Genomic DNA, 26,064 nt, shown 5'->3' with positions numbered 1-26,064 from the left:
GTTGAATGACTTTTTTATTGGAAAAAGTTTTAAAACATCTTAAGATCATCTCATTTCTTTCCTAATTGAAAATAATTTTTCTATTTCTTCGCGAAAACTACAGATAAAAGGTGTAAGTCCAACAGCATATTTATGCGTTTAATCAAACGCTAATTATCATATTTAATTTACCAACAAATAATCTTTCCGTTTTACACAAAATCTTTGAAATTATATTCTTTATGGAAGATAAAAGGACTATAAATAAATTAAATATACTTTTAAAAAGTGCCACATTCATAATTACAAAGAAAAGAAATTAAAGGTAATTATTTTCATGTTTAAAAAATAAGCATGTAAATTTGTTAAAAATTCACGGAATTTAAAAGGTTAATTTAACGATATTTTTAACTGAATCACTTTAACATACATAAATCTACGATGCAAAATAAATCTAGTCTATTATAATTCGCGAATTATTAATTACAAAAATACACATACAATAAACTAATAGCACAGCTTCGTGCATAACGTTTCCTTAAAGAGGATATTTATATATATAGTATTTGTGTTGCGTAAATGAGATACTTCTTTCCTACGTCAAGTAATTATTCAACATTTTTTATGATTTTTCCAGTTACGCAACGCATGCACATAAATTTTCAGTGCTAAACAATGTGACGTCTTTCAAAATTAAATAAAAAATATATGATAAAATGATAAAAAAACACGTGGATATGTATGCAATATTCATCAATTTATTTTAATACGTTGATAAAATATATATTGAATATTTATATACAGATACATATACGGATACACAAATTATCCCTAAGGTCTCGATCTAAATTTCAACGAAATTCAGTTAAACTAGGAATCAACTTCTTCTTTAAAACAATTTTTTTTCCTTCTTAAGGAAACTTTTCAACAATTATCTCTTGCCACAACGCGTTCTGATATTCAACATTAAATAATTTTCTAATAAACTGACTTTTGATAATTGTATAATTAACTTTGCTTGTGTGCGTATACGTGTGCGTGTGCGTGTGCGTGTGCGTGTGCGTGTACGTGTGTGTGCGTGTGCGTGTGTGCGTGTGCGTGCGTGCGTGCGTGCGTGTGCGTGTGTGTGTGTGTGTGTGTGTGTGTGTGTGTGTGTACAAAGTCCAATACAAATCAGGTTTCATTAATCAATCACATGAATTTAATTAACGAGATGATCCTTATTTCAAACCTTATTATGTGTATATGTATATCAAAAATGTTTGATGCCTTCGTAACGTGGAAAATTGTCTGAGAATCGCATTATCGATGAATCCGTCGGTCGTGAAGATCGGGATCTTGGGAATATCTCGCGCATAAATATGTATACATCGCTCTTTTTTGACATCGCATTAATACCTATGGTGGATACAGTCATAATGGTAACTTTGCATAAATTTAAATATATCTCTTAGTTACCAATCACTCGAAGAAAGATTTGTACTCTATTAATACAAGAATATACATTCGTCCGTCGAGCATCAATCAGGCCGTACGATGCAGTACACGATTCAGATCGTATAATGTCTTCATCTTCTAATTTCTTCATCGAAGCGCCATAATTACAACAGCTTCGATTACCGCTTTCCTGCACGGAGAGTAACTATAAGCGCGACATTATGAAATATTACAACGCGCGGCGTGCTTAATGACGAGCTACATCGACTATGGCATGTCCACGTTATTAGGTAATTAATGGAATGAATATAATGCTCACTCGACAGCATCAGCAGCAGTGTAGTTGCTAAATCACACGCACTTTTTATACTCCTTTTCCGCTTCCGTTGAAATAATACCACGATCGTGGTCATTTAACGTTGGACAAGTAGAGTTAGCTCTAATCGCGAATCTTATCTTAACATGAAATAATTGATGTACCAATTGAATTCGTTTTACTAAGTAAAGATGTTGTTGTACTTCCTTTTCTTAAAATATATTAAGATATTAAAATGTAAGTAATTTAAAAGAACTATATACAAGCAAATAAAAAATAAAGAATTTATTAATGACAAAATTTAGAACCGGCTTCGCAAATGAGTTTTTCTTTAAATAAAATAAAACTTTAAAAATACATAACTAAGATAAACTTTTATAACTCGCGTTAATTTTTCGACTGACATTGTTATCCATATGTAAAAAAAACATTTATGAAAACATATTTCTTTAAAATTCTTATTGCAATTACTGCAATTATCGCGCCGCGTATTTGATCAATAAACATAGATACGATGGTTGTAATAGTTAAAAAAGGCACTTTGTCAGACTCATTTAAAACAATCCATGGCAATTTGGTCCTTCTTATATTTTTTTAGGCAACAAGAGAAGGCCTCGCGTATATGAAAATATTTAAAATAAAAGAAAGTGTTTCGCACATAATATTCAATAATTATATATATCTAAGAATTATTGCTGTGAAGACTAGTGGTAGCATCTATTCTTCGGTATCCTCAGCATCTAAGATACTCTTGAAGTAAAATGGTTGGAAGGGGTATCCTAAGCCCTCGTAGAATTTACTCATAAACTCGACCCTAAAGAATAAAGAATACTAAGCAAATAATAGAAAACAGCAGGATATGATACTAAAGTACCTTCTCTAGATTTTATCAAACGCGCATAGTCAATAATTAAATTGACAGTAAAATTATTAATAAAAATATTTGAAAAATGAATTAATACAAAGAAATAGACTGAGTTTATTTGTCGAAGTTGAATGCAGTTAAAAATAATTCTATCGGACAAAATAGTTAGATTTAAAATCTGTATTTCTCATTTATTTAGAAAATATCCCTTGAGGCACTTCTTAAACATTTTCGGATTTCCCTAACTTCATTTGAAATGGAAGTTTATAAAAAATAAAAACAAACTTTTTGGAGCAGCCTAGTATGTTATACGTACCAATGAAGTCGAAGCGTATGAAGAAATGCCGAGAGGCCTTCCATCAAGACAAGAATAACGACGGTGAAGAAAGCCCAAACAGCAAACACGAGGAACAGAATAATACTGTTGACGTATTCATCCTTGTCGGCACCTAAGCCTATTCGTAATACTCTGTTCCAGAGCACTTCTGACAGCTGAGAGTGAGCCAAAGACAGGGCCCACAATCGTAGATAAGAGGCAGTGTGCGAAACCGTAGATAACACGTATTCTATGGTGTGGATGGCTTGATGGATCATCAGTTCACCAAAGCTGTCATCCTCGTGACTGTGATCTTCCGCCGCCATATCCTTGCTGGTGCCTGCGCTAGGCAAGTCTTGGGCCTGTAATTCGATGTCCTGGGACGCACTCCCGTTGCTCTGAACAAGTAACGCACGTGTAACGTCAGCGCCAATTCATTCGTAATCAATTCGATTAAATACAAAACACCAGTTCTCTTATTTCGTTTAATGATCCATCACTTTCAGACATTCATTATTATTATTAACTGTATTGTTTACAAAACTTATCAACGATTATATCTGCGACGCTCATCAAATTTGATAATAGTACATTGTGTAACAGTGGGGGATAGTTGTTTATTATACCCCACGTGGGGGCATATTATTATAAACGAATATGCCCCCACTCGCTACACATAGAATTTTTCACTACAAATACTCGTCGTAATGTGCCTATACCGAAACGTTTTTGCGCAGAAGAGTGGGGTTAGAGAAATAACTCAACGGCTTGAGGTAAAGCGTTGAGGTATAGGGCACACATTACGTGCACGCGTAATGAAAAATTATTAACTTTATATATACAAGTGATGCTTATAGTATGAGATAAAAATCGCATTTTTTATTATTAAAAGTGAGTGCCATAAGATAAATCATTATTATTAATAATTTTATAAATAAGTGGTTGTAATTAAGCAATACAAAGCAAAAAACAACAAAAAGTTACTTACATAAATCTTTCTTCCTTGAGATTTTCTTTTTGAAAATAGAATATATAATGGTTTCCCGAAGAGCATTACTGGAATGCACAAGAGTGCGGTAAAAAGTAAAATCAACTGCAAAATATCCTGTCCTTCGAACATATACTGAGAACAACCCTGGGGCACAACGGCATCTTTGAAAAGCATCATGTTAATAAATGTAATTAATACCGACGGTGCACAACCTGGTCTTCGTCCTGGATCTGTATCACAAAGCATCGCATTATGATAGAGGTGTGTGTCATGTATAATGTTACAATTACTGATTTGGAGATAAATCAATATTTACCTTCAGCCGAAGCCTCATACAAAATCCACTTAATAAACATCAGAACAGTCATGTAACAAAATAGCAATAGAAGGAAGAGCAATTGTGGCAGAAATTCAAGGATCAGGCTAGAATATCTCTTGAAATACCTGAAAAAAATTACAACGCATAACATAATATGTATCAAATAGACTTCGATTACATCTCTCTTCTTTGGAAAAATAAAATTATTTTATGCGAATAGAAATTCGAAAATTTCTACTGAATTATCTCGAAATATCACTTATATAATTCTTCAAAATTTAACTTTATAGTGCTCATAAAAAAATATTGCTTTTACAATTTCGTAATCTTAAAAAAATTATGCTACAAATATATTTTAACGTACGTTGCTCAATATTAAAATATATTAATAATGCGTCTATAATAATACACCTTAATAAATAGTAATCGTGACTCTAATTCCTTCCGTTCAAATTACAATACTTACATCATATTAACGACGTTCATACAGACGCCGAAGATCATGTGCGCGACGCCAAAAATAATTGATACCTTCATCTTGAACGAATTGTGAAATACAATTTTGTTTTCAGCAAGAGACCAAACCGGGTCTAAACCCAGAGGATAGGGATACTGTAAGTAACTCTCGTTCGCATTTGGCGACAGATCTAGCGCCTTGTTATATATCGTATCGTTGAGCGTATACTTGGTTCTCCAACTAGATCCGAATATGTTAACTGACTTTGCGAATATGTCGTTGTAGATAAAACCACTGTAGATGGAAAACAAACCCATGAGAAGGATAATGTAACGCCCGCCGAAAAATAGATTTCCGATTTCGTTGTCCGACTTTTGCGAGCTGAGCTTTTTCTCCATCAACACCATAACCAAACCAAAAAGCGTTAATATGAATCCTAGCACAAGTCACACACATCCATAAGGATTATTTAATAAAATATGTATATATTTTTCATATATTTGTTCACTGTTTTGCTTACTTGGATTTATTACTCACCATGACCAGCGTCGCCAAACATAACGGCAAATAGAAAGGGAAACGTAATGATAGTGTAAAGTGCTGGATTAGCTTCACGATATGATGCCACACCGTACGAGTCAATTAAATTTTGAAAACCTCTCGTAAACTTATTCGTTCTATTGAAGGTTGGAGGATTTTCATCCGTGTGGATCACGTTGAGAAAAGACGGTATGGAGCTTCCGCATTGCCGCTAAAAAATCCCATATTTCTTCGTTCAATAATTTAAATTTATGTTTCGAGTTATCTGCAATTACTAGTTTTCCAAGTTGATTGACAATACAAAAACTTTCTGCTTCGCAACGAATCGTAAATTACTCGACAAAATACGGTTATATAAGTAATTGTTTCTATAAGTGCAATTATTCGGAAATTAAATTTACTTACAAATATCAGATTATTGCCTCATATATTTTAAAAATAAAGGGACGATTATATTATATATGTATAATCAATTGACTAAAAGCAATATTATGTTAAATAAAAATATAATCTTTGCTATGCATAATAGAAGAAATTTCATTTGTTGACGTCAAACAAAAAATTTATATATACATAATTAAATTCAACTTATACATATATAATGTACACTAACCGATCCTTCCGTGAGGCAATTTTGCACTGTTCCAAGATCGGCAATGGGTACCCAACATTCTCCGATAAGACATTTTTTCGATACATCCATATTGAACAGATTCATCGTGTGGTAAATAGCTTTCATCTTTCGCACCATGATACTCCAATTTGGTATTTCTTTCGCTACGTTATACAGAACACGCTGGCGATGATCTTGCGTTTGATTTAGTACCTTAACAGAAAAATTGTTCAAGCATAATAAAACATTTTTGTTTTGCCCAGATTAGACATTCAAATGTTAAACATCTTTTTAATTTTATTAAAATTGATTATAATAATTAATATTACCAAATTACAATTGTAATATTTAAGAATATATCTATTACGTATAATATATTTATAAAAGGCACATTTACATTATTATTAAGTATTATTTAAATGTACTGTTTAAATATTAACATTTCTAATTTTGACACAACAATTCTCACCAATTTAAGGTCCTCTAGTCGTGTCCGCACACCTTTCAGCATTTCCTGACGTTCTGCATGGCTAGTAGGACACGGATAGAGTGAGGCGTGAAAGCCAGTGCAAACCTTTTTAATACGGGTTTTCAATTGTTCTCCTTGAAAAAATGCCACAAAAGCTGTTTTATAGATTTCATTGCCCTGAAAACATTCACAAAAAAAGGAAATCAAGCGCATCAATGAACGTGCAACTTATTTTGTGACGTTTATCAAAGCAAAGTTAAATTAAGCTTTCGAGGTCTATTAGTTCCATTTTGATATTTACGCGTTCCATTTGTTTCCAATTGTTGTATAAGATAATTTTGACAGAGATTAGCAAATGTAATAAATTAAATCATTTTTCCGCATTAAGATAAAAGAAGAATCAGAGCTAACCGTAGCTGGATCTTCCAACGGTTTATCAAGTTCGGTTTGTCGAAGGAAAACGTTTCCACGTGATATACGCCACAGCATTCTCTCAAAGGCAGGAACTCGTTCGCGATTTATTACCCCGCCGACAAATCTGCAAAAATTAGATATTGTTACAGCATCATGATTTATTAAGCGATATATTACTGCATCAGTTATTATTACTTGTAAATGAACGTATACTAAGTATAACAATGTCTTCTGTCTGTCACAATGCTGTAAGAATTCTTATATCAAATTTATTCGAAAACAAATTATTTAAAAAGAAATTGTTTTTCTGAAGAAATTGTTTTACCTCTAATTTTTTTAATATACTTAATTTTTTTATATACTTAGAATTATAATAGAATAATATTAAAAATTATGTATAAAGTTATATAAAACAATAAATCAAAGCTAATTCTTTTGTTTAAAAAACTTTTTTTAATAATCCGTCATTTTCATTATGAATAAAAGTTATTTAAAAAACTATATATATATATATATATATATTCAATAAAAATTATTATCCATTATTAATATATATACATATTTTTAATTTAATTTATGTTATAGCAATGATTTATTAATACTTATACAACTGATAATATTAAACTGATAATATAAAAATTATTTTTTAGATAAATCATGAGTAATATAGCAAAAGTTTATTCCTCGGCAAATCTCATTGGATTAAGAGCGCGTACAAAGACATCATAATTATAACTTACTCCAGACGTCCACGAATTGAAACGGCGGGATTTGGTGCTTCCTCGTTGATGAGTGCCTTGGTGATCGAGTCGTTGGCTTCTTCCTGTTGATATAGAAGAAGAAGAAACGAATCTTGATTCTTCGACAAAACGGTAACATCGATTACACGAAGGAGGATGGCGCTATGAGCAAAAGCTGCTGAACTACGAGTACTTTAGGTACCTCCGTGAAGAACGCTTGAGTCTTCTCGAGTACATGTTGTAATTCCGTCAGCTCGAGATAGTTGCTCTTCAGATTCACTGCATTCTGGCTCAGCTCTTGTATGTCGTTCTCCGTTTTCTCGAGATGCGCCTGTGGGGGGAAAGAATGCGACATATAGTACAGTCGAACGCGCAATTTAAAATTATGAAAATTATTCACAATATAATTGATATCAAGACTTTTTAAAAACTAGCAATATCAGTTATCTTGTAAGATAAATTTTCATTTTAATTATTTGAGTACAATAATATAAATTTCATTAAAATTGTTAAAAATAATACTTTCTGTATGCAATAGCATTTAATTAATGGCAAACATTTATTGTATTGATTCTTTTTGCATATATAAATATACATGGCAAATTTACGCTTGTTATATATCAAAATCTAAAAATATTAATTCTTTTATTTTAATAACTACTTTAAAAAAAAAAACATTTTTTTCTATCAAAGAATAAAATATAAAACATTTCGAATACATCACATTTTGTGAACATATCATGGTTTCAAAAACGAGGGATTATGTCTAAAAAACAGAAGATTTTTACCTCGAGATCTATAATTGCACGTGGGTTAGGCGCACGTGGTAGTTCCGTAAGATTATCCGGGATCGGCACACCATCTTTCTTGACCTCTGCCTCGATATATCGAAGTTTGCGCTCCAGTTCGTCGCATCGTCGGACTTCGTTGACGAACTTCCGTTGAAAATAATTCAAATCGCCGTTGAGCTAGATTTTACGTTAAAATAGACGTGATTAATTCCCGATGTACTCAGAAAATATTGTATCGATGAACTTTTTAAAGACAATTTATACAAGTGCACCAAAAATTTATTCTTTCTCTCATATTTAATGCATTCATTAATTTTCAGATATCTGACTGTTTGCAATCCAAAGATATAGCTTGAAAATGCGTTAAAAGGTTTCGTATTTCACATAAGATTTATATACGTACTTCATAATCTATTAAAACATTTTTATTTGATTACATAAAATTTATGTACTAAAGAATAACAAAATTAAAATTGTTGTAGCACTTTTAAACAAAATTCGTAAAGTTTTAGATAAACTCTATAGTAAAAGTCTTGTTGTTTTAAAGAATTAAAATGGCATTCTATATCTAATTAATTTCTATTTACATTTCAACCTACCTTTTATTATTAGAAGTTTAATTATATATTTTATAATATAATAGAATTCCAATAAAAAATATTTTAATTAAATATTTCTTTAATCTATGATTACCTTTGTTAATTAACAGAAAAATACTTTCTCTTCTGCCTTCTCTCTAACAATTATTGCAAATTAATAAAAAATGAATTTCTCATCTCTGCAAAAAACATTTTTAAAATCACTTTAAATGCATCAACTCCAACTGATATATTCAAATCATCATGTTTGTGAGTATTTACAGAATAATCAGACTTGTTACATTAAATAAAGTGATCAATAGGGATTACACTTAATTTTCAACTTACATCGCGAAATTGCACCGTACCAGTTTCTCCAAGTTCTGAAACAGAAAGGTAAGCTGCCTCCGGCTGAATGAACAGCTGGCAAAGGGCCATCTCCTCGCTTCTGAACATCGCCCCCATCTTCAAAGCGATTTAATTCTTACCCTGCGACGAGAGAGATAATATTTCTTATAAATTGTAGCTTGTATCAAATATGACAGAAAATAACAAAGGTATGACGCAAAACGACTATTTTGAAATATTTTACTTTGCTCATAAAGATAATTATTTATATGAAATCATAATATTTTTAAATTTTGTAAAAATTATAAAACATGGTGTATTTCGTATATCTCGTCCAAATAAAATAAAAAACCTAACATGTAATTAATAATATAACGCAGTTAATTTATTAAACAAGTTGAAATTTTTTCGTGTTATTTCTATAAGAAATAACAAGATTCTCTAGAAAAATGACAATACTCCCTAATCTTAAATTATTTCCAAAAAAACATCAAGCAATCATTGATATTAAAAAAAACAATTGTAATTGTATCTTAACACGACACAAATTAATTATTATCGATCAATAAACGTGTTATGTAAGACAAAAACATCTTGCAAAACAAGAAACAAAAATCACTATGCCAGTACAGTGAAATATTCCCATTTTTATTTTTAATATTTATTAATTAATATACTTGTAAGATCTTAATAAAATGAATAAAAGAAGCAGTCTTTAGATCTATACTAGATACATAAATCAATATAATAATATGGCAGAGAAATATTATTTAATAGAAAGATACTACGTGAAAGACGAAGCAAGACGAAATGCGTAAAGTAGATTTTCGAATAAATTATTCACTTCTTTTTTTTAATTAGAGCAGCGATTCTACGAAAGATGAACGAAACCCAGAAAATGACCATGAACGAAGAAAGACCATAAGAAAAAAACGCGGAAATACTGGAAACCATGATAAAAGACTTTCCTTGTCAACGGGGAAACCGCCAATATTTGATTTACAAATAGTTTGTCTTCTAAACTCGGCCTTGGAGAATCGAAGATTTTCTCGTAGAAGCGATGTTTGCAAAGTTACTATCAAACGCAACGTACATGCACGGGCTTTATCTACCGGCAAACATAAATTTCGCGTGAAAAATGTAATACCTACTGGAGATGCACAGTCGTATTTTAAACTTGTTACACCTGAAGTTATATTCGGTCGCCGAAAGTTCAAGTAAAATGTTTTACGGCACTATTTTCACGTAGTAGGCGGAGACGCAAAGGTAAACAGGAGTGCCAGATAAGCGAGACGCTCCATAAATATGTACGTGAATAAAAGTGTTACACTCGTGTCGGCACACCCTTGTCGGGTTAAATTCTCGTGTTATCGCGTTCTAGTGAATAAAAAAAATAATGCCGATATTACACGCTTGCTCTCAAGTGCTATCCGAAAATTAATATTGTATAAACTATGCAAGTATCGAATTCGAGAGGAAGGAACCCAAAATCTTAAATGACATAAACGATTCGAGGCACATAGAGTTTCAAGAAATTCGTAGAAATCAAAGATGCGTTCGCAGAAATTATGCGTCTCAAGTGACGTTGTTCGGAAACAATATCCTTTTCTCATAATCTTCTTTTATATCTTTGTAATCGATAAGAAATCATAAAAGTAAAAATTAGAAAAAAATAATGGACATTAATTAACGTACTTAAAGCTGGTATTCACATAGTTTGTTCTTATTTTAAGATCATCTTAAATAATATCTTAATATTTCCGGCCTACAATATTTTTTAACATTTATCCACATCTTTTCTTTAAAACGATCTTTATAACACGATATCGGTAAAACTATTATATATGTATAGTTTAATCAAAAATTAACATTTATCTAATGAATTTTAATCAATTTTCTTATCAGTTCACCATTACTCATACGACTAATTTTCAATAACGTTAAAATACTAATAGACATCATTATCTAATTAATGACTTCAGGCGTAACTGCTTTTATCGACATTTTTATATAGAAAATATACTTTTTTTGCATATTATAATTTCGATGACAGATTCATCCTTCTTGTTGTATTTCTACACTACAAGACATTAGTTTAAGAATAAATTTAAACGAGTCACATTAAATTGTTATATAATATATTGTTTTCTTTTTAAGAGAAGACAATACACAATATCATGAGAACATTCTATGTGGGGAGTAATTCGTAAAATATTTGTTAAAAAGTTGCTAAATTTAATGTTGCCTATCGCAAGTTCTTCTCTTATTACTTGGTCGCACGAGAGTCTGTAATTGGCTAAGTGGCTTGTCTCGTTTATACGTGCAGATGTGCTCACAAGAGTGTACATTAAGAATGATTCTCGTACATATTTTATCTTGTTTAATTTTTCACAAATTAATATTTATTTATAGCAGAGTAGTTGCAATTGTTACATCAATTGATATTAAAATGTATATAAAGGAAGAGATAGACTTAATATTTTTCTCTAACACTGAACATTTTTCATAATTTATATTAATAAAGACTTTTATCAAGCTTGTTACATTTATTAAGAGAAAATGCAAACAATTGATTATAAACTGTTCATAAAATACTAAGAGCTCTTTTTATCTATTGACATTGTTTAATTTCATTTTATATTTAATTTAATTTTATATTTTATAATGCAATTTAATTTTATAACGAATTTATCTTAATTGATCTTGAATTAATCTATTATCAAAGACAATAATTTTTATAGAATAAATTAAAGTTTAATCTCCTTAGTTAAATGAAAAAGATAAAATACATAAAGAGTATAACATTTAATGCCTTTAACATCAAATGAGGCTACGAGTATATAATTATAGAATACAATACATTGCGTGCGAAAATGCGATAAATAGGTAAAGCTGCGACGAATTAATGGCGGACGGGCGTTGGTTTCCTGTGAAATGAATTGTATGGATATCCGAGTTTTATAGCGAAACACTAGTATGACAAAAGTAGATAAATAGTTAATTTTAACATTTAATATCTCTGCACGTTGCTACAGAAAAAAAAGAAAAAAGATGATTAAAACGAAAAGTTCAATTATACTTCGTGAATAATTGTTTAAATAAAATTTGCAGTAAAAGGAAAGCAAGAAGAATTCAATTAGATGAAAGAAAGGGGGAAGAAGAGTAACCACTTATGATTGTTTGATTAGGTTATAACCCTAATAAACTCGAGGCAACAAGTTCTTCATGCAGTCATTATGGTTACTAACAATAAGTACGTGAGATTACAATTTCACAAGATCGTGTTCGACAAGTTATTTTTAAAAAAAAGAGTACATATCGATTAAATGATGCGATAATAATCAAAGTAAATAACAAATAACTAGCGAGAACAATGTAACATGTGATATCTTGTGACATGATATCTATAAGTACATAAACTGTGTGTTATATAAAGAACAAGAAAACAATTAATAGATATAAATTACACTGTAATATATTATTCAAATTTTATAAAAGAGAATAATGAACATTTTTCATGCGATACATAAAAAATAAAACTTTTTTTCAAGCAGTAAATACTTGTTCTCCAATCATTAATATTATTCATCCAGTTTAATTATTGAAATAATCATTAATGCGTATCATTTATTCAATTACGATCGATTATCTTAACGATATTAAAAGAAGCTTCTAATTGTTATTCTAACAGACCAACTTATAAAAATTTCAGATGACTTATAATATTCAGAACAAATGTCCGTATCGCAAAATACGATATTAATGTAAGATTATACGCACTACGTAATAATGATAGAGGTATCACATGTATCGACTTATCGACATCATATCATAATTTAATCTAGATTAAGATCTAAACTCAAGGTTGTTATACAAATTAAATCGAATGCTTTATTGAATCGATCAGTTCGAAAGTGGCATAAATCTAGAATTTATAAGGCTTTTTGTGCAAATTGAAACAAATTTGCGGAATATGTTTTACTTATAGAATTACGCCAAAATAAATTCACGTGATCACCTTGTAATCATGAAAACAAGTTCGTCGTGATCACTTCGTCCAATTATTATTATCATCACGTTGCTCGAGAGTAACATCGATCATATCCTGCAAGGATACGATTGCTCTTCTGCTTGACAAATAGAATTTAAATTATCTAACTGCTTACATCATTATTGTAACATTAGAGCAGTTTTTTATAATGATAATTAATACAAATTACATATCTATAGAATCATAAACATATCGAGCTGTAGGTGTGGACACGATGGGCGAGGACAGATAGAAATAGCGTGAAAATATCGACTCACAGCTGAGTAATATGCGTTCGCCGGGTTGTTGTGTTCAACGCGTGCTGGTGCACTACCGTGACGATAAGCGTTATGCGCACCGTTGTGGAAAAAAAATTTTTTTAAATGATTATGTAACGATCCTATTCGAGGGGATTCGAGCGAGCACAATGGGTAACGCACGACTGGCGCGCGTCTCGTACTATCGCGGGACTTTACGACTTCGTCGTTGGGTCCGATTCAACGTGGCGTGTTGAACGAGTCTGAGCCAATACAACACAATGAACTAGTGACGAGACGACGAGAGAGAAGCGCGAACGACGAGCTTATTCATTATACGCGCGGCAGATACTCGTTCAAATCAATCCAATGTCAGGTATGCGGACGACGTCCGATGTACGCGGTCAACGAGGAGCGCGCATTGGGCCAGTATCAGTTACGCGCTCGACCAGCAGAGATAAAAGTTCTTCTCTACACGGGAAGCCCGAAGATAACATTCCTGCGGAAGACGACACGAGAAATATCTATGCAAAATCGTACCGTAGCGAATCGGTACTCTCGTGGTATACTCGAACTGATTGCGCGATTTTTTCAAATCTCTCTAACTTCTATATATATTAATAAATTATTCTTATGGTCTATTTTCTGTTCCCGCATTCTATTTCTCGTTTTCGATAAATATCAAACCTATTTCACTTTAAGATATAAAAGTGTACACTAAGTTCAAAGAAAGAGAAAGAGAGAGAGAGAAGAGCCACAAAAAACTAACTTTTAATTTTAGAATTCTAAACTATTTAAAAAAATTTCAATATTATATTTTATTTATTTTAGAAAAACGTTCCAGATGAATTTCAATTTAAATGACTATGTAAAGTAAAGCTATTTTAGTAAAGCTTATTAATGCTATTCTGAATAATGTATTTCTAGACTGAATTACGTAATAATGTTCAATTACGAATAATCCTCGGAGATTAGAGGAAGAGATATTTCCGTTGAACTTACAGATTCTAAACGCAAACAATTCTTTTTATGTCGTATAAAATGTTTAAATCGCACTGAATTATGCGTTCAAATATTTGCACGAATTTTTGTGGTTTTAAAGCAAAACAGGAAAAACAAGAAAATTTTTTAAGAACGTAAATTGTTGCGCGCCAGCGAAATATATAGCAAACAGAAACATGCCGCCTTTGATAATGTGTCATATATATGCTCAAGCACATCTTTAAGCACAGATACACCTATTCAGTTCATCAATCGCATTTGACAGGCGGCTAATTAAGATTTTTCAACAGTAATAAGTCAAGGTGTGGTAAACATTCTTCGCAAACAAGAAAACGCAAATGAGCATGAAATTACGGCTTTTGTCGCACGTGTTCTATAGCTAAAATAATTAAAGATAATAGCTTTAAAAAAAAAATGGCTAAAGAAACCAACTATCTTCAGAAACTGATAAATATTTTGTCAGTTCACTTTGTTATCGCGCATAATTTATCAGACATTCTTTTCGCGATTGGCGAACACGTTGGAGAACGCAACACATTTTTCGAATACATTGCTCGTAGGTTAAACGAGATCGGAAAGACAGTTTAATCGGAGTATAATTTAACCCTTTGTATAATTTAAAGAAAAAAACAAACCTTTTGTTGAAAATCAGCACACCCTATCAATTACTGATTAGAATTACGTGTAGACAGTCCCGCTCGTCACTCAGGTATAATGCTTCGCAACTGATTTGATTCAACACTCAATACGACACGAATAAATCCCACCTTCATAATATGTAAGGAAGTAGGGGAGTATGTGGAAAAAGGAGAGGGAATCCGAACTCGTGACGATCTTCTGTTAGTAGATAAGAGTGGATTGCGACAAAGCACTATCTCTTTTGTGTCTCCAGCAGTTTGTATGCAATGGCTGTGCTTTTGCATATAGACACACCTGATTGCAGAATCAATTGTACAGGTATATAGCGACACTCACTCAACTATTGTCATACAGAGCCAGTTTCGTTGGAAATCGTGCTGACCAAATTTAATCGTGACATGAACACGAAATAAAGAAAGAAAGGAAGAAACGTGAGATTGAGACATTGTAGATAATGATTTTATATGTATAAGTTCCATGTATGAGATATACTCTTAAGATACGTTTTGTAGACAAATCTTATCTTTTGTTTTGTATACTACTTTCATCTTTAATTTACATCGTAACGATTTTTGCAATGGCTTGGCGCATCGTTTAGAACACGCAACTAATATTTGTAAATGCATTTTTCGCGGCTATTTCAGCACAAAACAGATGCCGCAAAAAACTTGTTATAAATTGAACTGTGCACGTAATTCCGGATTATACCAACGATAAATAATAGCTCATAATGGAACAAGTCAATATTGGTTGTGCACGTAATTGCGCGATGCAGTGAGTCGTTCTTGTTCAATAAATCATAATAGTAGCTTATGAATTACACGATAAACCACGATTACGTTCGTCACCTACGTATTATCTGCATAGCACTGAATTTTTCTTCCGCTACGTTTTGCGTGCACATCCGGCGCACAGAAAAAAAAACATCAAATATTCAACCGTGAAATAAGGAAGATTTTCGTTAGACGGTTTTATTAGAATCAGATAATTCTGCTTGAAAAAATAAAATGCGACAAATAAAATAATAGTGAGATATATGCAGCAGAATATAATTGACTTCGCAAATAACTTCCCAAAATAATTATTCCTTTACAAGATATTTTAATGATCGCGATCATCACAAGCTCGTCGTTCCGTAAAAAATTGTTTCATTAGGAAAATCAATGTTGATTCTATGTTTTGCCTTGCCTCCCATTATTAACTTTAAATGCAAAAGCAAGCTGTAAATTTTGCTACGATGGGACGAAAATTTTTGTCTTCTCGAGCCTTGTACTGGCTGTCGTTTTTTCCTTGAAAAACTACACCCAGATAAGACGAATGATAATAAGTAAGTTGCGGGAGTCGTGCTACCTTTGTGTGGCATACTTTGTATAAATGTTTGTTATCTCTTTGATTACTTGTTTATCGCTCATATGACTTCATAGTATAATATATATAGTTCTATATACCGATTCTTAGCGAGCGAAGGAGACTTGGTGAACTTATTTTTCGAAAAAAAATGTTGCTTCGTAATTATTCATAATTACGTAAAGACAACTCTCGGAAGTATTAATGTTCAACAATAAATATAATTGGTGAACAAAGTGATCTATGAGATGTATTAGAGATACTTGTGCACTGAAATATTCATCTAAAATTAACCGAATAATAAAATCTCATTTGTTACTGCATTTCTAAATGCAATTCTCTACTTCTTTTTTAAATTACAGCTAAAAAATTATCTCCAGTTCTCAGAGAAATTTTTGTTGTCTACATTAAGAATATACCTAAATACCTTATATAATAAAAAATTATAAAAATCTGTTACTCTGTTACACAACGTTTTAATAACATGTACAAATCCAGTACTGATTAGAAATTTTATAAAGTTTGTACTTGTTATCAACGCACTATCAACAATATCGACATCGATGTCAAAATAAAAAAGTAATGCTACTTCTTGTGTGAGATCTCATAGAATTCCTGAGATCTCATAAAAGAAGTCCTATGAGATCTCATAGGACTTCTTTATCTGGTAGCTATAAAATTTCGATGTATCGGGTCAGAATTTATCCTTCTGTGATTTCTAGGTTGTCACGGAACGACCTCCGATCTAATGGTCAACTGTGTGTTACGCAAATTGGCGTATCTCTAGTGACATCTTTCATTATGCAGAACGATAAAATTGAAGCATTATTACATTACATATACACGCGCAGTCTTCCCGAGGAGAGCACGCGTGATGTCATATCCGTAGATTAGATTCACGTGACAGCTTTTCGCTCTTTTGTAAAGTAGATTACATTCATCATTTAGTCTGCAATTAACCTATTAACGATTTAAAATTAAATTATGAATGTATTATATTTTATAATTGAATACATATATATTTTTGGTAATATTAAAATTATTCAATCGGTCTTTTCTTATGTAATATCCAAAAAAATGTTTTATTTTTAAAACATTGAAGATATAAGTTATAAAATTTTATGATTACTAATATCTTCTTATTTAAAAAATGGATTGACTGTTAATGAGTTATAGAGTTGCGCGTGATTATATTTGTTATCTTCGATAATGTGACGGAAATTATCCATCATCACAAGGAGTGAATCGTATAGATATCATTATATAAAATGATATAAAAACGATAAATAATCTTATCTCGCGTTGAGTGGTTCGTTTAATACAGTGCTAATCAATAAATTTTAGTTTAATAGTTATGAATATGAAGAATATGTAAATATGTAAAATAAGAAATTATTCATCAGAATTTTATGCCAGAAATCTCATAAATGAATAATTTATTTAATCATTCGATTAAAGATCCCAATATTTAAAAAAAGAAGAAAAAATTATATATTTTTATTCTTTGTATTTCCTTATTTTTTTATTATATTTTAATGTATATGTATTCTTTTTTTTTTAATTTCTTTCATAAATTAATTCTTTAAACAAGTTATATGTCAACATAGATAATAATTTTTGAAAAAAAATTTTGGAAAAGGATTTATGAAAGAATTTTCTATTAAACTATATCGTCGAGTCGGAGTGTTTCAGAAATATAACAGAAATACTTTGAACAGAAGTACTCTAACAATACTTGCATTTATCAAACTATAATGATGGCAAATTAAAAACATATTGATAATGACGGGTCTCATTGCATTGCGTGACATCCCGTATGGACAGGTTTTCAACTAGGATAACCTCATATAACTCTACAATGCCTAAATTAATGCCTACGATTGAAGCTCATCCACTCATTGTTATTCTGAATAAGTACAAGCTTCAAACAACAATATGTAAGGCAAGCCAAAGAGAGCCAACACTAGATATTCATGTGTAAAAATAATATGTATTATATATAATTATACAATTAACAAACGTTTCAACTCTGTTGGATCCTTTTCAGTGTACAATAATTTGTTAATAAAGTCCTAATGTTACATTTTATTTAATCTGTTTCTTCAAACAATAGTTACGTTCAAACAATAGTTACATTCCGACTGTCAACAATAATACAAAAATATTGAATTTGGCGCGCGCGCGCGTGTGTACTTATATACACCTACATAAAAAAATATCTATAAATAATAATTTATAGATTTTAGCTATTAAAATTCGAGAGAAGATTGAAAATCATAGTGTAAGCAAGAGAGAGAGATAGTTTTCATGTTTTGACATGTCGTATAATTTTGGAAGAACTAAAGTGACTTTCTGCATCACTTTCACTTTCAATATTTATGTCAATCTTGAATTAATAGTAGCTATGAATTAATATTTTTTTATATAAATTGCATTTTTGAATAAAAAATTACAAAAATTTTCATGTAACTATATCCTGTATTGATATTTCGACAAGATGTATAAGTAAAGAAATGAGTGATAATAAATATTTTAAGTCCACCTTGTATACACCTTGCAGTTGTCGCGTCTACCAATAGATGGCTATACGTTTCCGTAAGCAGAATATCAAAATCAGTATATATAAGGCAAGACAAGTACCAAGGTTTATCCTTGTCTTTGGGGAGCAAAGTATTCTATGATCGTTTAGTGAGAATACTGTTGCTGAATCCCATATTAAGATATTTCACCGCATCCGTAGATCGTAACATTTACGAGATGCAATTTTTGGATAGCCTCTTTACTTTACAAGAGGCTTTCTTTTTATAAAATAATTCAATAAATGATATTAACGTACTCTTGCTTAATTTACATATTAAACGGTAATTATCGATATTCTTTTATTATCATTAATTTAAATAAAATGATTACGTAACACTTCGCTTAAAATTGATCTCGTCAAAAACTTAATCTGTCTTTAACATTGTTATATTTATAATATTTTAACGATACAACAGAAGAGTGCTGCAAATTAATATCTTAATTTTAAGTAGATAGATTTAAAGTAAATATTATTAAGATAAATTTCATACAGCATTATATCAATTGTAATTGACGTAAATCAATTGACATACACTGCGGTCTATAAATGTACAGTTAACGCCAACTAAAGGTCAAACATTTGACAAACGGTTTCAACAAATTGGTATTGGCACTACGCAATAGTATTCTATACGCATTGCATAACAGATTGAGAACAGCATTACTGTTAGGAATAGTATTTGAATGTGAGCCATTATAAACCAGTTCGTTATTAGTTTGAAGATTTTTGTGATGCCGGTACCCACACGATCCAATAAAAACATGCGTAATGGTATCTCTATGTTCGAATATAAGATAATAAATCACCTCATAATATGATTCTAGATAAGAGATAAGATATGATCCCATTTAAAATGTTTACACAGATTGAAAAATATAATTTATATTACATCTTTTATTTCAATTTTATTGCATATAGTTTTATAAAATCAAATTTAACGAACAGCTACACATAATGTTTCAATAGATAAGCGACAAGCCTCATCACAATCTCATAATAGTAATAATGAAATAACAAGATATATTGAATAATTAATTTCAAATTGATTAATCTTATTTTCAAATAATTTGAATTAAAAAAATTAAAATTAATTATACTGACTTTTTCAGGAAAACACGTTATTTTGATTAAATTTAGGATTAAAAGGATCCAATAGACAATAACTTAAAGAACACAACATACATTCAACGATTTTAGAATAAAATTCCTCTTGCGTGACAACATAAAATGCTCTAGAATTTACGGCCGTAAAATAATTAATTACCACGTCTTCAATCCGACTGTACAATTATTTGTCCTCGTCGTTGGTCACCACACCTTGTTCCAGAAAGGCTGTTTAGTTATCCTTATCCACTGGATAATCGCGGCCTTTTACGCGGACACATCGCTTGCTGCATATCAATCTTAGACGCGTACCAAATTAAGCAACCGCGTAAGCGATTGGCGAAAGACCGAGTTACACGTTCAAAATGCCTAAGCAGCAGGAACCTTGGACACCAATCAGTCACTGAGTGACTTTAACAAGCACTGCGGACCATCTGCCCGACAAAACCGCGGCAAAAGATGTTGTGTCGTCTTTCTTGCTGTTTACGAGCTACATATGAAATATATGAAATGCTTCAAATTCTTTGGCTAAACTTGAGCGAGATTTTCTTCCGATAAAAATCAGATTCAAACAATTCTTGAATAATTAATCTCATTGAAAATAATCTCATTGTGTGAAGTTAGAGTAAAGCTCTATTGAAAGATAAGAAGAGAGAAACAAGAATATAGCATCAATTCAGATTCATTAAAGAACTTGGTTTTTTCTCGACCAGCATTGTAGCACTATTAGAAGGAACAGATTATAAACGGTCCGTTTTACGATCTAAACGTTAATCTCTATTCCTGTATAGACAAAATTATCGTGCATGCTTCACCATAGCATGAGCCAAACGATTTACAATTTTAAATAAACCTTACGTCCACCATGTACATAATCGTTTAGTTGCAAAATGCACGAGCGCACGCATACACATACACAAGAATCTCTTAACGATTTCTTCGAAACGTCAACCTTGAAATAAAACAGCAGTTCTCGAACAAGTTATTTCACTGTAAATAAAGTTATTTTGTAAACAAAATCTTTTCAAGTAATAATAATGACAGTAGAGTCTTTAAAATGTTACATATAGTCACGAATAGCTATCTATTTACTACGCTCATATTCTTATTATCTGCTATTCTTATTTCGTACATATTTATTTATGATAAAAGCTCACTTAATGAAATTGTACGAAAATTTAGATACATATTTTTTTATCCACAATTATTAATTAATCATTATCTGTAGATTTTAGCAGAAATATAAATATAAAAACAGAAAATTGGATAAAACCGGAGAAATAAATTTTCTTTAAATCGATGATGAAGTTCAAGCACGTATTGAGAGAAAGCGAATAAACTGCGCCAAAGAAGAAGGATGAAACTAAAGCTAAACTAGGTAGGGTACGCGAATCGCTGACAGGGGCATCGAACTTTTACTCTCAACAGAATTATGTATACTGTATATATATACAGCGAGACGGTCTATGAATCGTTCGATTACCTCACCTCTCAGTCGCGCAGAAAACTGCGTAATGCTGAGTATCCCAGACCTGTCAGAGAGATAGAGAACTTTAATCTACGGGTTTTTTGATCAATTTAGAGTCGTTTGCACGACAAAAATATTGGTGAACTGATAACTTTGGAGTTATAATTAGAGAATAACTGGAAATCGAAATCTATTCTTTCTTTAACTAAATTTGAACTTTGGAGGAATTAATTATTTATATACACATTATAGGGTGTGGAAAAATTGCCTTACGAATTACTTATAAGTTACTTTTTATTATATTATAAAAATTGAGTACAATTAATTCGGCTATTTTTTTTTATATTATATTTTACCATTTGCTTCAATTTTATATTACTTTTTGTATTCAATTTCTATAACAAATATAAGGCAACAAAAAAAGTAACTTTTCCAACCCTGATATACATACAAAGAGGTATTTAATATTACAAAAATATTTAATGTTAACTTGAAAGTGCTAAATAAATGCTATCTTTCTCTTCCTCCTGTTCCTTTAAGAAAAAATTGATTCCAAATTATACTATTAAATTCTAAATTACTTCGCAAGATGTACGTCTTAACGTAATATTGTAGTCACTAACTGATAAATACGGCTTGTGTGTGCCAAGGTGATTGACTATGTAAATCAATATTGGTCACAATTTCCTCGACCCTTCTGTCACCCTTCGACATGTGGAAAATCGATACTAGGCACTTTATTTATATCCAACTCGTGCATAAAGCGACTAGCTTGGCAATGCAGTCGAGCGAAGATGAAAGAGTTTTCTAACGATTATTCTGTTACGGTAACAATCTCGCGTATAGAGTCGACGCACATACGCACTCCCAGGTATAACGCCTTCGTATATTTGTACTATTCGCGATATTTCGCCAGCCGATTGTAGAACGAGCTCGTTGTTCGTCGGTCCCTACGTATACGTTGCTTCACATGCCCTGGTGCTATTTATACAAGATATATGCAGCTTTTTATGTACGCTCGGTACACGGAATCAACCCGCTTCTCAGGCTCTCTGTGGCGGAAATGCGTTTTTCACAAATAACACCATGAAGAACTATTCCTCGAAGCTGATTAAGAAAAGATACACAACATACTATACCTCATTATTTCAATAAAAAATTATTATAATTTTTTATTGAAATAATGATCATAAATAATTGTTATACTATTAAATTATATTATTATTATTATTATTAGACACATCTATTATTATCTAAAATTAAAATCATTAACTGATGTATAAATTCATATTTTCTACTTTTAAAAATTCAGTAAATCATAGAATTAGGAAAAAACACGTGATTCTGACAATATCTCGATAAAAATATAATTATTACACCTTATATCTCTAAGATATAATCTCATATTTCTTTGATTCACTATCTTTCAGAAATGTCTTACAAAAAGCAATGTAAAATGAAAGACTCAGTTCACCAAATTTAACATTAGACGCAGAAACAGACAGTATGCACATCAACGTCGTTTATGATCTGATGAAAATTTAATATCGACTGTTGGGAAAACTGCCAATTTTTGAGTTTTCCCACATTTAAACCTAAGTTTCGTTCTGAAACTTGATTAGACAAGTCTCTGCATAATCAAAGGCGTCTCGCCAATTATTTTACTTGGCTCATGCGAGATCAAACGAAATTCATAGACAAGCGTAAAGATTAACACCACCGCAGCCGAATGCGAAAATATGATAGGCAACAGAATCGATGTATATTGCACAATCGATATATATTGTATATTGCACAAATTAAGACTCGTGTTTGCGCAGGATTCAACGACAGGTCTTCACACGATGGCGTATGTAACAGACTTGAATTCGCAGGTAAACAAGTTTTATAGCCCATAAACCTAAAACCGCGGCATCGCAATTTCAAACTGAATTTTCGTTCGAGCTCGATATACCGTTGTTTTTTTTTTTTTTTTTAAAGAAAGACAAAGAACTGTCATTTATTATGCAATTTATTATGAAGATCAAAGTGCATGAAGTAAATACGGCGAGTTAAAACCGCGCCGGTTTGAAATCGGATTCCCGTCACACCGCCGTGAATTTTCTCTAGCACAAGGCATAAGAGATACACAAACCCGATTCGTCTCTCGTACGTCTATTCTTACGTTCATAAGGTTATTTACACTCGGTGTCTGACACCATTTCGGTGGCTCGAGCCGCGGCACCCGGAGCCAAGCTCGACTATTTGTCCGCGTTCAAAGTGCGTCTAGCGAGACCCTCGAGTTCCGTTGAAAAGCGCGCTCCGTATCTCACGAGAAGCACGAGAGGAAATCCGAGCAAAATAGAGTAGCCAATTGTTTGAAGTTTGAGAGCATACGAGATCCGAGATAAGTTCCCGCATTGTGAGCTATGATTCCTGTGCATCATCTCAGATTTCCATCACTCGACTGTTTTGAAAATTTTATTTCAGTCGTTTGTATCTAGAACTTTATTTAAAATATATCATTTTGATCAATAAATAAATTTTGTACGGATGTATGTACATTTTATATAAAAAAATTTATAAAGAGAGATTTGTAACATACACATTAATAGCTTTAAAAAATGTGTTTATAATGTATATAATCCATAAAAAGAAAAAACACCGTATTTTGATCATAAATGCAAGAACATTCAGAAAAGTCTCGGAGCTGACAACATCAAAACACAAGAAATAATAAAAATAGATCTTACTCTAAAGTTTCGTCTTGTAGTAAAATATATCGTCTTATAGTAAAATATATAGTAAAATACTTTCTTCAATTTCGTAATTTGCTAAACTTTTTCTGCACCAAATATATAAAAATTTCTGATTATGTAAAATATATAAAAATGATTAATCAATTGATTCTGTTGTTGATGTTTAACCAATTGGTTCTATTTCAATTTCTACCTCAATAATTTTAACTTTCAAATAGTAACATAATTTAACAGTCTTTATACTATTCACGGTAACAATCTCTTTATCTATTTAAATACTTATATGTTACATTCGATTTTAGAAACAAACCTGTTTAAGGACAAATATACATATATAAAGTTAATATAGAAACTGCACAAATACATTAAATTATAAAAATAAAAACATTAGATCAGTATAACATTACAAATTCAAATATAAACTTATAGTAACAATCGTTATTAAATCGCCCTGCCATAAATATATCTTTTCTAATCAGTATATTAGCTGAGATACTAATGTAAATATTATATTTTGACTCACTGTATAATATTTAAATTTTCAAGAAATATTTTAGCATAGATACGTGTCCCATTCTATACTCGCTATGACTTATAGCCGCGTCCACGGGATGCAAACTTACCCAGTTCTGGAAAGCACAAAAAAATGCGTGCTGGCATTTGTTCGATACCGCGCGTCAGCGCGACGATAAGGCACGATAAGCACTCGTAGATTACGTGAACCGCACGACGCGACAGGCTGAAAGAAACTGGACGGTGGTCTCAACCCCACCACGAGCCGGCACTCGGCCGACGAATGTAAACATTCGCGACAGCTGATCACCGAAGTACACGCTCAGATTCTAGTCCCGATAGTGGCGGTAGCGACTTGCTATTATACGAGTACATACGTAGAATATTATAGACAGGTACTACTCGAGAGGTACTATTTCGACTCGACGCTCTCACTGTGCCAACTAAATACTTGCGATAAACACATTTCATTGTGTTACCTAAAAACATTCAAGAAAGATTTAACGAGATATATTTGAGTTTTATACTTCTTACATCATGTACTATCTGCATACAAAGATCTATTAAAATAATACAAATCGTATGCAATGTAAAAAATATGTTATGATTGTCTAGACAACATAAAACTCTAAAATATCTGTAAAAAAACTTTTAAATTTTTACGATATTTTTTAGACTTTTTTATTGCCTAAACAAATATTATCTTTCATTATAAGTTAAATTAGCACCATATACTAATAGTAAAAATCAGAAAGCTAATGATACATTTTATGGAAAATAAACGCATAAATGAAAGTAAACATTTTTTAATCAAATCTCTATACAAAAATTTAGTTTAGAATTTAAAATTATATATTATTTTAATTTTGTGTGTGTTAAAACATTACGTATCGATTAACTTTCTGTGTAGTAATCGAATCAACCATGACGAATTCGACTCTTATTCCGAATTTTATAAATTTCAATTTATAAAAATAATTGATTAAAAAATTAACAGTTTCGGATAAAAAAAAATTTTGAATAAAAATTAAAAGCTTTAAATAAAAAATTGTTTAGCATAAAACTATAACTTGTTTCGGAATAATTAATTCGGATAAATTAATACAACCGTACATATGTATTAATGTCATGTAACTTTATCATAGATCTGACTTTGTACGCGCAAACGAAATAGGAACTTAACATTATAAAATTTTGTGAACTTTTTAACTA

At 31.2% G+C, this 26,064-nt stretch overlaps 1 protein-coding gene across 4 annotated transcripts; it reads right to left on the bottom strand.

Moving 5' to 3' along the window:
• Positions 1 to 2,137: 2,137 nt before the first annotated feature.
• Vha100-2 (V-type ATPase subunit a family protein Vha100-2) lies at positions 2,138 to 25,118 on the bottom strand. 4 transcript variants are annotated; one of them, XM_018544160.1, is made up of 14 exons: positions 24,963 to 25,118; positions 9,174 to 9,314; positions 8,245 to 8,424; positions 7,659 to 7,787; positions 7,457 to 7,539; positions 6,714 to 6,840; positions 6,303 to 6,479; positions 5,834 to 6,046; positions 5,218 to 5,431; positions 4,690 to 5,116; positions 4,221 to 4,348; positions 3,902 to 4,134; positions 2,914 to 3,311; positions 2,138 to 2,546 (listed from the first exon to the last, which is right to left on the bottom strand). In XM_018544160.1, exons 2-14 carry the CDS (start codon positions 9,288 to 9,290, stop codon positions 2,450 to 2,452), a joined length of 2,523 nt encoding a protein of 840 aa, XP_018399662.1. In that variant the 5' UTR covers positions 9,291 to 9,314; positions 24,963 to 25,118; the 3' UTR covers positions 2,138 to 2,449. The 4 variants fall into 4 exon arrangements, with proteins under 4 accessions (XP_018399662.1, XP_018399665.1, XP_018399664.1 ...); XM_018544163.1 differs by lacking the exon at positions 24,963 to 25,118 and adding an exon at positions 20,294 to 20,353; XM_018544162.1 differs by lacking the exon at positions 24,963 to 25,118 and adding an exon at positions 15,098 to 15,163.
• Between the last annotated feature and the right edge of the window lie 946 nt (positions 25,119 to 26,064).

This window comes from Cyphomyrmex costatus, unplaced genomic scaffold (genome assembly GCF_001594065.2).
Source record: "Cyphomyrmex costatus isolate MS0001 unplaced genomic scaffold, Ccosl1.0 scaffold43, whole genome shotgun sequence".
Classification (NCBI taxonomy): Eukaryota; Metazoa; Arthropoda; class Insecta; order Hymenoptera; family Formicidae; genus Cyphomyrmex; species Cyphomyrmex costatus.
The sequence above is the reverse complement of the archived record's forward strand: the minus strand, read 5'-3'. Positions and strand labels throughout refer to the sequence as shown.

Excerpts from the sequence above, each read along its gene's own strand:
- Vha100-2 (XM_018544160.1), bottom strand. The coding sequence starts at position 9,290 with ATGGGGGCGATGTTCAGAAGCGAGGAGATGGCCCTTTGCCAGCTGTTC. Across the intron at positions 6,841-7,456 it reads TCAATTCGTGGACGTCTGGA|ATTTGTCGGCGGGGTAATAA; the intron begins GTAAGTTATAAT and ends TAATTTTTGCAG. Across the intron at positions 5,117-5,217 it reads GTTTGGCGACGCTGGTCATG|GATTCATATTAACGCTTTTT; the intron begins GTGAGTAATAAA and ends GACTTGTGCTAG.